The sequence below is a fragment of the Mesocricetus auratus genome, unplaced genomic scaffold (genome assembly GCF_017639785.1).
Source record: "Mesocricetus auratus isolate SY011 unplaced genomic scaffold, BCM_Maur_2.0 Super-Scaffold_100007, whole genome shotgun sequence".
NCBI lineage: Eukaryota > Metazoa > Chordata > Mammalia > Rodentia > Cricetidae > Mesocricetus > Mesocricetus auratus.
The window spans coordinates 94,893,775-94,906,242 of record NW_024429191.1 but is presented as its reverse complement, the minus strand read 5'-3'; the positions used below and the strand labels follow the sequence as shown (position 1 = coordinate 94,906,242).

Sequence of the window (12,468 nt, the reverse complement as noted above, 5' to 3'; positions counted from 1 at the left end):
AATGAGCGCTCAAGCGAGAGCGCCTGCTGTAATAACCTCAACACCGCCTTCTTCCCCAAACTGTCCCAGCACTACAACAAGAAACCAACACCACCACGCACACTACACCGCCATCCTCCCCACTGAAGCCACGGCACAGATCACTGAGAGCAGGAGCCACTGCTCCCACGCTGTGCTCTGGGGCCATGGGTTTCTCCTAGGCAGCAGCATCCAGGGCAGCAACCCACCCCGTACTTTTGTCTACTCTGCCCCTCACCCTCGGTCCGTACTTCTTGTAGGTGAGTGTGGGCACGTCCCTGGGAATCCCCAGCTAACTGTGGTCTACACACACACCCTGGTAACCAAATAGCCAGCAGGCTCATTCACACAGTAAGCCCCTGCCCCAGGTGACACTGGACAGAGAGGTGACACTGGCCGAGTCTCGTCTGCATCAGAAAAGAGAGCAGAGCTCAGGCCTCACAGACTAGCAGTGCTGACGCTGGACACGCAACCTAGTGACCAGGCATCGGGGAGACAGACAAGAGGGTGATGGGTGACACCAAACAGCCAGTCAAGCCTGTGACTCCAGAACAGGGCTCCCGGGGGAGCGAGGCACCCTCTGTTTCTACAGCTTTGAAGCTGCAAAGGGACACAGGCCTCCCAAGAACTGTCTACCCCAGCTTGTCTGACTTCTGTAAACACAGCTTTGATGCCTGAGCCCCCCATGGGGACAGAGGAGTTTCAGGCCAGGGTTGGCTACTGGGCAACTGCCTCTGCTGGCCAGGAGGGGTCACTGCAGCCCCAGCAGATTGCACAGGCAGCAAGGCTGCAGGCAAGTTGTTCCAGTCCCTGGTAATAAGCACAAACGAGTTTTTCCAATTCTGCCTTTGGAGTCTGAAATAAAACAGTAATTCTCCACATGTACAAACTGCCTTCAAACTTGCCAGGCGGTGGTGGCGCACGCCTTTAATCCCAGCACTCGGGAGGCAGAGGCAGGCGGATCTCTGTGAGTTCGAGGCCGGGCTGGACTGATAGCCTCCAAAACAATACAGAGAAACCCTGTCTCGTAAAAACCAAAAAAAAAAAAAAAAAAAAAAACTGCCTTCAAACTTCCCAAAGGCCAAGTTACCTGCAGGAATTTGCAACAGAACCCTGGTGTCAGGGTTAGGGAGTTAGATCAGCAGAGCGAGAGGGAGGGTACCCAGGGTTCCCAAAAAGCCTGCGCAGAAACAAAGGGAGCAGGGCAGAGGAGGGGCTCAACCCTGCGCTGCTCACTCTGCAGGCAGGAAATGCAGGAATGCAAGTGCTGTGTAAGCCAGCATCTCCAGACAGTTCCTGGGTCGCAGTCCTGGAGGCAGTGCAGTTGCCCCGGGCAGCACCACTCTGTCTTACTAGCAACTAAAAGTAACAGTCTGTGGAAGGCCGGGTAGGCGATCCTGACTCTGGAGCCCCACCTGCTACAGCCAGCAATGGTGACAACCAGTCAGCCACAGCCATTCAGATCTCGAGAGGCAGCCATCGCTGCTGTGGGTGGAGGGCTGGCTCCTCTGCGGGTCACTGTGCCAAGACCCAAAAGTTGTTCTCTGCACACCAGGCGACCCGGGGAGGACGCAGGCAAGTGGGCCTCTAGACACGTACAGGCCATGTGCACGTGAAGTGACCTGTTGTGAGGCAGTGCACCAAATGTGACCAGCACATCTACTGTAAGCTGAACAGGGGTGGCCACGCACGCCTTTAACCCTAGCACTCGAGGCAGAGGCAGGAGGATCTCTGTGAGTTCCAAGCCAGTCAGGGCTAGTGAGAATTTGTCTCCAAAGTGAAGGTATGACAAAGGAGGGGACAGGGGCAAGAGAGGCAAAGACTCAGAGACAGATTCCTGGGCTCCAGCGACTCTGCAGAGGTCAGCATGGTAGCTTAAGTGAGGCCACCAGACAGCCCAGCCTCGTTCTCCAGTGCTCAGGCTCCTGGGCAAGCAGAGAATACCCACGGCCAACAAGAAAGAATACCACAGCTGCCTCTCTGGCATCACCATAACCCGCTGCACCTCAGGGAGACAGCTTTCTGTCAAGTGTCATCCTGTCCCAACCCTGGCACACTCAGAATAGCACTGTCTGCCTTTGGGCCATGGCCAGCAGGGTACAAGGGAAGGAAAGAGACACCCCCTGCCCCCCCACCCCCCACCCCAGGGCCTCGCTCGAGGAACAGGAATAGCAGAAGGGGGGGACAGAGGCCGCTGGCCCACCACAGGTGGCCTTAGCCTGGGGCGGCAGCAGCTGAGCGGAGGGAAGCAGTCCAGCTTTAAAAGCGCGGTCCACCAGCACACACTGCTCTATGGCAAACGAAGAAAGCAGAGGACAGACCAGGCCCCAGGGTCCCCTCAAGGTCCTTGGAGCTCCAGCCTTTGGAAGGCCTGGCCTACTCTGAGTTCCCAGCACCTGCCTGTCCTCAGAAGAAGTTCTTGATCAGCGGGGTCACCATCTTCACCCACAGCTTCACCTGCCGACCTGGCTGCTCAAAGGTCGCAGAGGTCACCACGCCCGATCGCAAGTAGAGCTGCTCTTGCTCCTAAGGAAGAGAGAGACAGTCAGGCACTAGGTGTGGGTCAGCCTGTGACTCCTCAGAGCACCACCTGGCACAACACGACGCCCTCGAGCAAGGCGGGTCAAGGATGCCACCCACACAGCTTCCTGAGGATTGGCCAAGGGCGCCATCTCTACACGCTGTGGGTCTGGCTGGAGAAATCCCAGCTGGTGGGGAAACTATTTCAGAAGTTTACCCCTCACAAAACGGCTTAGGATAAGTTAAAGTGATAAATGGGACTGGGGTGATTTCCAATGAGGGACAGTATTGCCCAGCACGGGCACAGGCCCGGAGCTCCATCTCCAACACAGAAAAAGTGCCTCTTAACCAAGGCGGCTTCCTGTCTATCCGACTGCAGGCCGCACTGTGCTGTCAGTGTCCGCCAACACTGGAAAGAGACATTCAGCAGAGTCTACCCTCAGAAAGCACCCTGCAGCCAGCCACACACTCATTCACAATGGGGAAAGGCTGGAAACCACCTAAACATCCAACAGTCACTATCAATTAACCAGATGACACAGTCATGTCAGGCTGACGTCACAGAGGAAAGCGACAGAACCTGGACAGGAGGCATTCAGCATGCAGCTGGTCCCTCAGAGTCCATGGCCACCACAGACACCAAACCCCACAGGTGCTCAAGACCCTTAATCAAATGGTGGCATGTACATCCTCTGTAGGTCTGCTCGCATCTTTGTTTGTTTGTTTTTTACAGTGCTGGCAACTGGGCCTAGAGCCCAGCGCACAGCAGTGAGAGCCCTGAACCTCTAGAGCCCAGCACACAGCAGTGAGAGCCCTGAACCTCTAGGGCCCAGCACACAGCAGTGAGAGAGCCCTGAACCTCTAGAGCCCAGCACACAGCAGTGAGAGAGCCCTGAACCTCTAGGGCCCAGCACACAGCAGTGAGAGAGCCCTGAACCTCTAGGGCCCAGCACACAGCAGTGAGAGCCCTGAACCTCTAGGGCCCAGCACACAGCAGTGAGAGAGCCCTGAACCTCTAGAGCCCAGCACACAGCAGTGAGAGCCCTGAACCTCTAGCTACAGCTCATCGCCCCACGTTTCTGCTTCTGTGTTTTCAAACTCTAAGACAGATCTCACTAAGTTACCCGGCTGACTGCATTTGCCATCCATTGTGTCAGCTTCTGGAGTTGCTGTGATCACAGGCCTAAGCCTCCTGGTCTGCCTCTCACTTTTTTATGTATGTGTCTGCACATAGATGAGCACATATATGCAGTGCCCACAGATGCCGGAAGAGGGCATCCAATTCCCTAGAGCTGAAGTTCCAGGCAGCTGTGAGTCTCCTGATGTGGGTGCTGGCTGGTACACAAACCTGGGTCCTCTACAAAAGCAGCAACACACACTCTGCTGTCCGGGCCTGTTTCAACTCTGGGTTATTTAAATCTAATACAGTTGTAAATATAAGATGTAATATATCCTTGTGATGCAGGGAATACAAGACACAGCCTGAGCAATTCTTAACTATTTGTCATGCAGTGGTGGGCTCCTTGGACTTGGTATATACAAGGAAGGCAGGTTGAGAGTCAGGCCCCCATAGGCTCCCAGAACAAAGACAGAATAATTCCAATGAGTCCGATGAAGACGCTTTCTTCTGTTGCAAACCATGTTTAAACTTCCACCTTTAAAACCAAGTTCTAGCTGGGCGGTGGTGGCGCACACCTTTAACCCCAGCACTCGGGAGGCAGAGGCAGGTGGATCTCAGTGAGTTTGAGGCCAGCCTGGTCTACAGAGCAAGTTTCAGGACAGCCACGGCTGCACAGAGAAAACATCTCAAAAAACGAAAACAAACCCCCAAGTTCTAAAACACACATGAGGACAGCTGCTGGTAAAGGCAGTGACTGCCCCCAAGCCTGACAGCCTGTGTAGTAGGAGAGAACGGATTCCTTCACAGGACCTCTGCATTCATGTGGCATGTACCCATGTGCTCACTCACACAGGAAGACATGTGTGCTGGCCTTCAATCATGTTAGGCTGTGGCTACTCTACAAATGCTGTTCTCTTCTGCCCTCATGTCCCTGCTCAGCTGGAGCCACACCTGCACCCACGTCAAGAGTCACAGCATGGTAACCACCACACAGGAGCCCTGGCAGAGCCTCACAGGGCCAGCCAGATCACCCACAGGAAGGGGCATGTTCCTCAGCAGTTCCTCCAACCGACAGAGAACGAGACAACGCCTCACCCGAGACACCACACAAGTGTCCGACCGAGGCTGTGCGACAGAGGTGGAGACCCAGGGCTGCCCAGTTCACTCTCCTGCACCAGCCACACTGTGACTTCATCATCAAGGCAGTACCCTAAAGCCATTGTCCACACAAACTGTCAAACTGTGTCCCCACAGCTGGCTCCCCCATCATGACAGTCACACATGTCATGAACACCAAAGCTTCTATGGGCTGTGCCTGTGGAGGAGCCAGCTCTGGTCTGGGGGAGGGGGTCTGGCTTACAGAAGTCTCCACAGACCCAGGCCCAGCTCTGCTCGTTAGTAAACACCCAGCCAAGACCTTATTAAATTACCAGAAGTGCTTCAGTGTCCTCACAGACGCCACTGACGGGGATGGAGAAGGTTGGTGGGTCACAGTGCTGTGCAGGGAGTCTTTCTTAGGTCAGAGTGCAAAGCTGTGTCCTCTGAACACAGTCAGGCAGCTGTCTGGTTTTATTGTTTAACTACGGGGGAGGGACTCGGTTCTGATAAAAACACCTTCCATTTTCAAGGCTCTATCGATATAGACGGGCCTTCCCTAGGTCCCAAGAGAACTCCAGCAGGCCTTGCCTTCTGAGTGCGGGGACCACAGACTGCAGGGCTATAAGCCGGGGGCTGGGCATCAGCAGCTCCACCTGGCGCGGTCAGACACTCAAGGGGCAGGAGGCCAGCTGCAGGCCTTGAAGTATGCCGAAGTAAATGGAATCATCTAGAAACACACGTCTACACTTCATAGACCCTGAATCAATGTGCATGTGTCGCCACCTTCCCTCCATCAAAAGCCCCTGGAGGTAGGTTTGGGAAGAAACTATCCCAAGTATGTCATTTGAGAAATCGACGCAGACCACAACCAGCCAGGCCTTTCTCAAGGTCCAGGATGTGGGTTTAGCTCCCCATCTCAGGAAGTGGGGTCTTGTTAACACTAGGATCCAGGGCACAGGCTCATCCAAACCTCCCGGAACTCGTCCTTGCCTGGGCCAGAATCACCAACAGCTCTCTCCATGGAGCTTCTGTGCGCACAGCTCCCTGAACCAGTGTGAACAGTCCAGCAGAGCCCCTGGTGGAGCCACAGGCTCCTCTCCCCACAGCCTGGCCTGTTATGGGAAGCCCTCAGCTCAAGAGCTTCCTCGGTCATTGCCATAAGCCTTTCTTCAGAAGGAAATCTGCTAGCACACACAGTCACCCCACTGGCCACAGGGCATGGTTACTGTCACTTCCTCTTGCCCAGTCACAAAGCCCTTACTGGCACCTGGCCTCAGTGACAAGATTCCCAGACACAGTAGCAAGTCCAAAGAACAAAGCAACGTCTACTTCCTCACCCATCAAGGGCTCTGAGAGCTCAGGAGCAGTGACCCCACCACTGGGGTCTAAATGTCAGGGCACACAGAGAGGTGGTCCCACATGCCCGGGACCACCCAAGCCCGATCTGGAAACCCACGTCAATAAGTTGACCTCTAACCTTCACACAGGTGTCATGGCACACACGCACTGTAATATATACAGTTAAAAACCAATCAAATAATCTCGTCTGATCGCGGAAGCTAAGCAGGATCCGGCCTGGTTAGTACTTAGATGGGAGACTGCCTGGGAATACCAGGTGCTGTAGGCTTAAAAAACAAAACAAAACAAAACAAAAAAACCCAATGGGTGGTGGTCCTGGTGTCTGACTAGGAGCCAGGGCCCTGCATCCCAGGAACTCAGTAGAAATCTGGTCCAACCCACACAGGGGCTCCTGCAAAGGGCACAAGCTTCCAAAAACAGAACATGGGCTCTGAAGTCAGAGCCTGCTGCAGGAGGATTCACAGGGGACCAGGCATGAATTCCCAGCTTTCTGTTGTCTGCTCCACAGGGAGGGTCAAAGCCATGGCTGACCCTGAGATTTACCCTCACTTTAGAGAAGGATGGACTCCATTCTGCAATAGCCATGTCCCAGTGAGGAAACAGTAGTCTCTTCTGGCACGGAAAGAGGGAAAGGTCCCGGGGCGGGATACAAACCTATCCTGACAGTGTGACCGACCAGGGCCTGCCTGGCCTGCCAAGGTTCCTCTTAGACTCAGGGACCCAGGGTCTCTATCTCTGCTGACTCTCACTCACTGTCTACACTGACAAAAGCAGGAGATGCCTGTGAGGACGACACGGCGCCCGCCCTCGGTACCCTGCTCCACGTACCCAAGAACCCTGCCACTTCAACACACCTGATGGAGCTGCTGCTGCAGGGCTCGGCTCTCCGTCACGATGGCAATCTGGGCTTCCAGGTCCCGGTGAACTGACCTGTACCCAAAATTAGGAGAGCCAATCAGCGTGAGGCAGGGCAGGCTGCTCCCTGCCAGGTACAGCCAGAGGCCTGCAGGAAAAGGAAACGTGCAGACAGGAAGTGAGCTCAGCATCTGCCAGGTCTTTCCCACACACTGTCTCAAATATAGGAGGAAAGCAGCCGACAGGGGTGGGCGAGCACCAGGGAGCCGCTGCACCAGGTTCGCCCGCCTGCCTACGCCCACCAGGTGCTCCAGACTGCAGAGTGCAAGGCCACTCTGCTCTCTGCGATGTCTGCTGTGGCTCCCGTCCCTAGCAGGGTGCTGCTGGCTCCTTCAAGGGAGCTTGGACAATCAATGCTTTCCCTGAGGTCTTCTCTGACAACCCTGCCCCTAACTGCTCCCTGGGCCTCTCTCTCCAGGGAGGCCACTAGTCCCAAGTCTTCCCACGGCCTGCTGCTGGCCAGAGCCTGCCATCCCTCCTGGGAGCCCTGAATGAACAGGCGGGTGGGCTCTGCCTATCTAACCAGCAGAGGTGGCTGTCACTGTGGTGCAAGGCATTTGGTAGGAGCAGGTCTGCCTACATTCAGGCCTCAGGACACCCAGCAGGCTATCCACCCTCTAATTACCACCTGTGTCCCATAGAGAAGCGCTGCATAAGTGGACACCACAGGGCACTGTGCCACAAGGCTGCAAGGCCACACTACACATTGGGAACACTTCTGTACGGAAGGTCATGGCTTCTAGCAGAATCTTAAGTGCCACTAGGTGTGTCCATGGCAGGACCCATCCTGCACCCTTTCATTCTCTCAAGGTCCAGAGTTTCACGGCCCAGCCACAGACAAGAGTCCTGAGTCCTCCCCAGGGCTAGCCTGGTCTCTACCGGTCCCCATACTAGCCCAAAGCCTATCTGGGGAAACCCAGTCGGCTCCAGGGGGACCAGGCACTCACAGGCCTCCACAGGCCTGCATTAGGCCAGCTTCCTGTGGCCTCCTACCAGCCCCTCCCTCCGTCCATCAGCAGGACCCTCGCCCACAGACATGATGAGCATCATGGGCGCCCAGCCTACATGTAACACACACTGCCGCACCAGAGCATAGTTTCCTAATGCCCACGCAGAGCGGTTTCCAAGAACGCCTTGGGTAAGAGCTGACAAAGAAAAGCTACGCTTACTGCTGTGACCGGTGCCCTGCCCTGGCTGCAGCCCACATCAAAGCCACCTGCCTGCTCTACAGCAGGTCTCTACTACGCAGACAGGCAGGTCACAAGCCACAGAGGAGGCAGGTGTCCCTCCCCACCCCCATGCTGACAGCTCTGCTCCGGAGGGCTCACCCTACCCAGGAGCCATCCAGGCCAGGCCTGCTCTCCCACACCTCTGGTTTTTCACACCCTTTGGTCCACTTCAGCTTCCCCAGAAGACAAGACTGAGGGCCCTGCCACAGCCCTGTGGGGCCCAGCGCTACTGCTCCCACCCTGGCTCTGTCCTGACAACTTGCCAAAACCTCACTCCTGATCATGCTCCAAGTCACCTCATAAGGCCAGCTGATTCCCATTCATAAAGAGTAAGATTCTCTCGTAGCACCTACTCCCTAAGCACCAAACCCTGAGGCACTATGACCCTGTGGGGGAGGTGTGACTGTTGCTCCCTACACTGCCTCCCCAGAAACCCAGAGTGACCTTCGGGCTACTGCCCCCAAGCCCCAGCTCCTAGGCTGACTTTCAGGTGGGCCCTCTTTTTTTTGGGGGGGGGGTCCGAGACAGGGTTTCTCTGTATTGTTTTGGAGGCTGTCCTGGAACTCCCTCTGTAGACCAGGCTGGCCTCGAACTCACAGGGATCCACCTGCCTCTGCCTCCTGAGTGCTGGGGTCAAAGGCGTGCGCACCACCGCCGGCTCAGGTGGGAGCTCTGCACAGATATTTCTAACCCTGTCAGGCCCCAGGTCCTCTCCCCAGAGCCTGACCTTTAGCACGAATGTCTCCACCATTCCAGGAACCAGCAAGACTGCAGTCTGGGAAGGAAAAGGTGTTTGGGGCGTGGGCTGGGGCAGGGCTATTCCTAGACAAATTATGTAGCACTGAGTACCAGGGACAGCTAGAGACAGGAGGCCACTGAGGTTGGTACTCACCACAAAACATGTCACTGTCACTGGATCACTGGTACAAACACAGTAACCTGTGACCTGGACTCAGAGCCCAGAGACCCTTGTGGCCTGAGGCCTGAGAATGCCCTCTCTAGTGCCCCTGTGTTGTTCCTCATCAAAATGAAAATGAAGTCAGGGCTGGAGATGCTGGCCTAGTGTGCATAAGGGAGCTCTGTGTTTGACCTCAGCATACGGCGCAAGTCCAGCACTCGGGAGGCAGAGACAGAAAGATCAGAACACCAAAGTCATCCTGGCTACAATATCGTGTGAGATGGGGGGGCACATGCCAGAGCCCAGGCATGGAGGTCAGAGAACAACTTTATGGAATTTGTCCCCTCTCTTCACCTTATGTGGCTCTGAGGATAGAACTCAGGCCATCAAGCTTGCACGGCGTCTCTGCCTGAGTCACCTTGCCAAAGCCTGAAGATCAAGTCGCAGGCCAGCCTGAGACACAAAAAGCCTGTCTCAAAAACCAGTTGATAAGCAGCAGGGTATAGTGGAGCACACCTGTAACCCATGTCCGGCATCACTCTGAGCTACAGACTCAAGTCCCAGGCTAGCCAGGGCCAGACCTACAACCCCAGTAAAATGGGGACCATAGGAACCCTCACTCACTACATCAAGAGTTCAAGGACAGCATAGGCTGTACAACAAGACAATGCCTGCCCCTCCACTTTTCCTACACACACACACACACACACACACACACACACACACACACACCCTTTGTTAAACCCAAAGAGACAGATGAAGCACTGCCGAGAGACATTGCCTATGTCACGGCAGTGGTCACTGGGGCTGAGTCCCAGGGGAGCCTGCCGAGGAGGGGCTGTGCACCGTGAGGACATGTTGCTGTGAGTGGTGTAATAATCTGAACAGCCAACAACCAGGCAGGAGAGAGACAGGACAAAGAGAGGAGGAGGTAATCGACGCACGCGGGAGATGACAATGGAACACACCGGACATATGGACAGAAGTTGTAAGAGCTAGTTAGGGAAAAAAGCCCAAGCTACTCACTAATGAGTCTCTGTGTCTTCACTTGTGAGCTGGTAACCCAAAGGAAAGCGAGACCACAGAAGCCCGTGGGGCAGCCTGCGAGGGTCCCCTTCAGACTCCAAGTCAAGAGCCTTGACCACTGGCCGGTGGCCTGGGGACTCCTCCCCCTCCCCCTCCCAGGACTGGACCCCAGCTGTGCCCACAGACTCCCTCAGATGCACCTCCACGGCACACACGGGGGAGATTCTGTGGGGGGGGGGAGGTCCATTTCCAGCACAGGGCTATAAACTGGCCATCAAACCCCAATTCCTCATCCCAGAGCCTGAACTTTGTGCCCAACAGCTGCATGATTCCAGGAACCAGCAGCTTGGGGAAGGAAAAAGTGCTTGGGGAGTGGATTAGGGATAGGATGGTTTGCGGCCAAGGGAGACCCAGTAGCCCTAAGTGCCAGCGATAGCACAGAACAGGGGGTCACTGCAGCCACTGCCAGGCCTGGGACACTGGAGGGTGGCCTGGACTCAGAGACCAAGTGCCCTGCTGTCTCCTGACTCTGGTCTCTAAGAAAGAAGCCACCTTCCTGAGAGGAGACAAGGCTCACACCTGCAGTCCTAGCATGGAAGGCTAGGGAAGGGTTCTCATGAGTTCAAGGCCAGTCTCGGCTACAGAATGAGACCCAGTGTGAAAACAACAAGACGAGACCACAGATTTGTCTCTTTCTGGGCACCCTGCGCCTTACACAGCAGAGGCTCCAGCACTTTCCCACGGGCCCTGGTCACTCTGTGCCCGGGCACAGATCACACTCCCACTGCATTCGGCCATACAAGCAGAAGCCTGGCGGCTTCTCTGTCCCATATGCCCTGGAAAGGCATGATGTGCCCTACACTCGGGCATCAGCACAGAGAGGCCTCCCTGACTTGATCTGTCTGCTTAGGGCTTCTGCCTGCCACAATCTGCACAGGTCCCTCTGCTATGTGCTTCCTGTCAGACAGAAGCCCGGGAGAGCAGGCGCCATGAACCCAGTGAGCATGCCCAGTGCTTTCCATGATGCATGCAAGGCAGATGGATGCCAGGTTACTAGAGAGTGGTGACAGCCTCCAACTACGTAGGTTAGAGGAAACGTTTAAAGAAAGGCAGGGGCTTGGGCTGGAGAGATGGCTCAGAGGAGAAGACTTGGGTTTGGATCCCAGGATCCACACAGTGGCTCACAGCTGCAATTCCAGTTCTGACCTCTGGGGGCAAACATACATCATGCAGGCAAGGCACTAAAGGACACCAGACGCTCTCTGCACATGTAGGCCAGGGTCTTCTCTGAGGACTACTCCAGAAAGGTCAACTTCCTCCCACAGCCCCACCATCTTCTTCGAGACCCTCCGGAGTGTCAGACCCCTGCAGAAACCAGGAGACAGAAGCATCACAGCCCGGCTCTCCCAAGGGGACACCAGTTACTCTGGAGTCAGAGGGATAGAGATACTCCTGAGGTCGCAGGCCTGAGATGGCCGTGTGCACCACACAGCGCCCACTACCCTGAAGTGACAGCCACGCCACATGGAGCCCAGGTGAACAGGGTGAGGCTGCCTCATCTGCTCACCTTCAGGCAATATGCCAACCAGCCTGTCGGGAAGACAATAAAAATAATGGCATCCTGTCAGTCATTAACAGACTCCATCTGCGCAGTCAAAAGTCTCTTAATCCAAAGATCCTTGACCACACAGAGGGTTCTGTTCACTTAGAGCACTTCATCCAAAAGAAACAAGTCCTTATGCACAGCCCTTTCTGATCCCCCAGACGTGCCCCGCTGAGCCCGTGGCTGGCAAACAGATGGGCGAGGGCGTCTTAGGGCAGAGTGAACAAGGGTGTGGCCCCTGCCTGACAAGGATCGGCTCTTGGGACAGAGCAGGGACAAGGCTGACACGTGTCTTGCTCAGGGCAAGAAGTCAAAATGATGGCCTCAACAACATCACAGGCTTCACACCGCAGGACAGAGCTGAGACAGAGATCACCACACTCGCGCCTCACACACTGTTCCTCTGGCACCAAGGCAAGCATGCTGGAGCTCAGCAGACTTCACTGGGCTAACAACTGTGCCCTAACCCCCTTCCCACACTCCAACAGACTCTACCCCGGCCCCTAGAACCCTTCCCGCTACACCTACAGGCCAAGCCACAGAGACCGGCAAACCACCAGTCTAAAGCACAGCCTGTGCCCACTGCCTGCTCCCAAGGACTCTCTCCAGTCAAGGGCAGGGCTGCCCTTCAAGGCTACAGGTCCAGCAACAAACCTGCATATAGACAACTTAGGACAGCGCA

At 55.6% G+C, this 12,468-nt stretch overlaps 1 protein-coding gene across 2 annotated transcripts in view; it reads right to left on the bottom strand.

Moving 5' to 3' along the window:
* Pgs1 (phosphatidylglycerophosphate synthase 1) overlaps positions 1-12,468 on the bottom strand; it is a 38,451-nt gene that overhangs the window by 1,078 nt on the left and 24,905 nt on the right. For both annotated transcript variants that reach the window (XM_040750128.1, XM_040750127.1), the window contains exons 8-9: positions 6,970-7,118; positions 2,419-2,544 (exon numbers count right to left, since the gene is read on the bottom strand). In XM_040750128.1, the coding sequence (XP_040606062.1) occupies positions 2,425-2,544; positions 6,970-7,118 (269 nt within the window). In that variant the 3' untranslated portion in view covers positions 2,419-2,424. The remainder of the gene's footprint in view (positions 1-2,418; positions 2,545-6,969; positions 7,119-12,468) is intronic.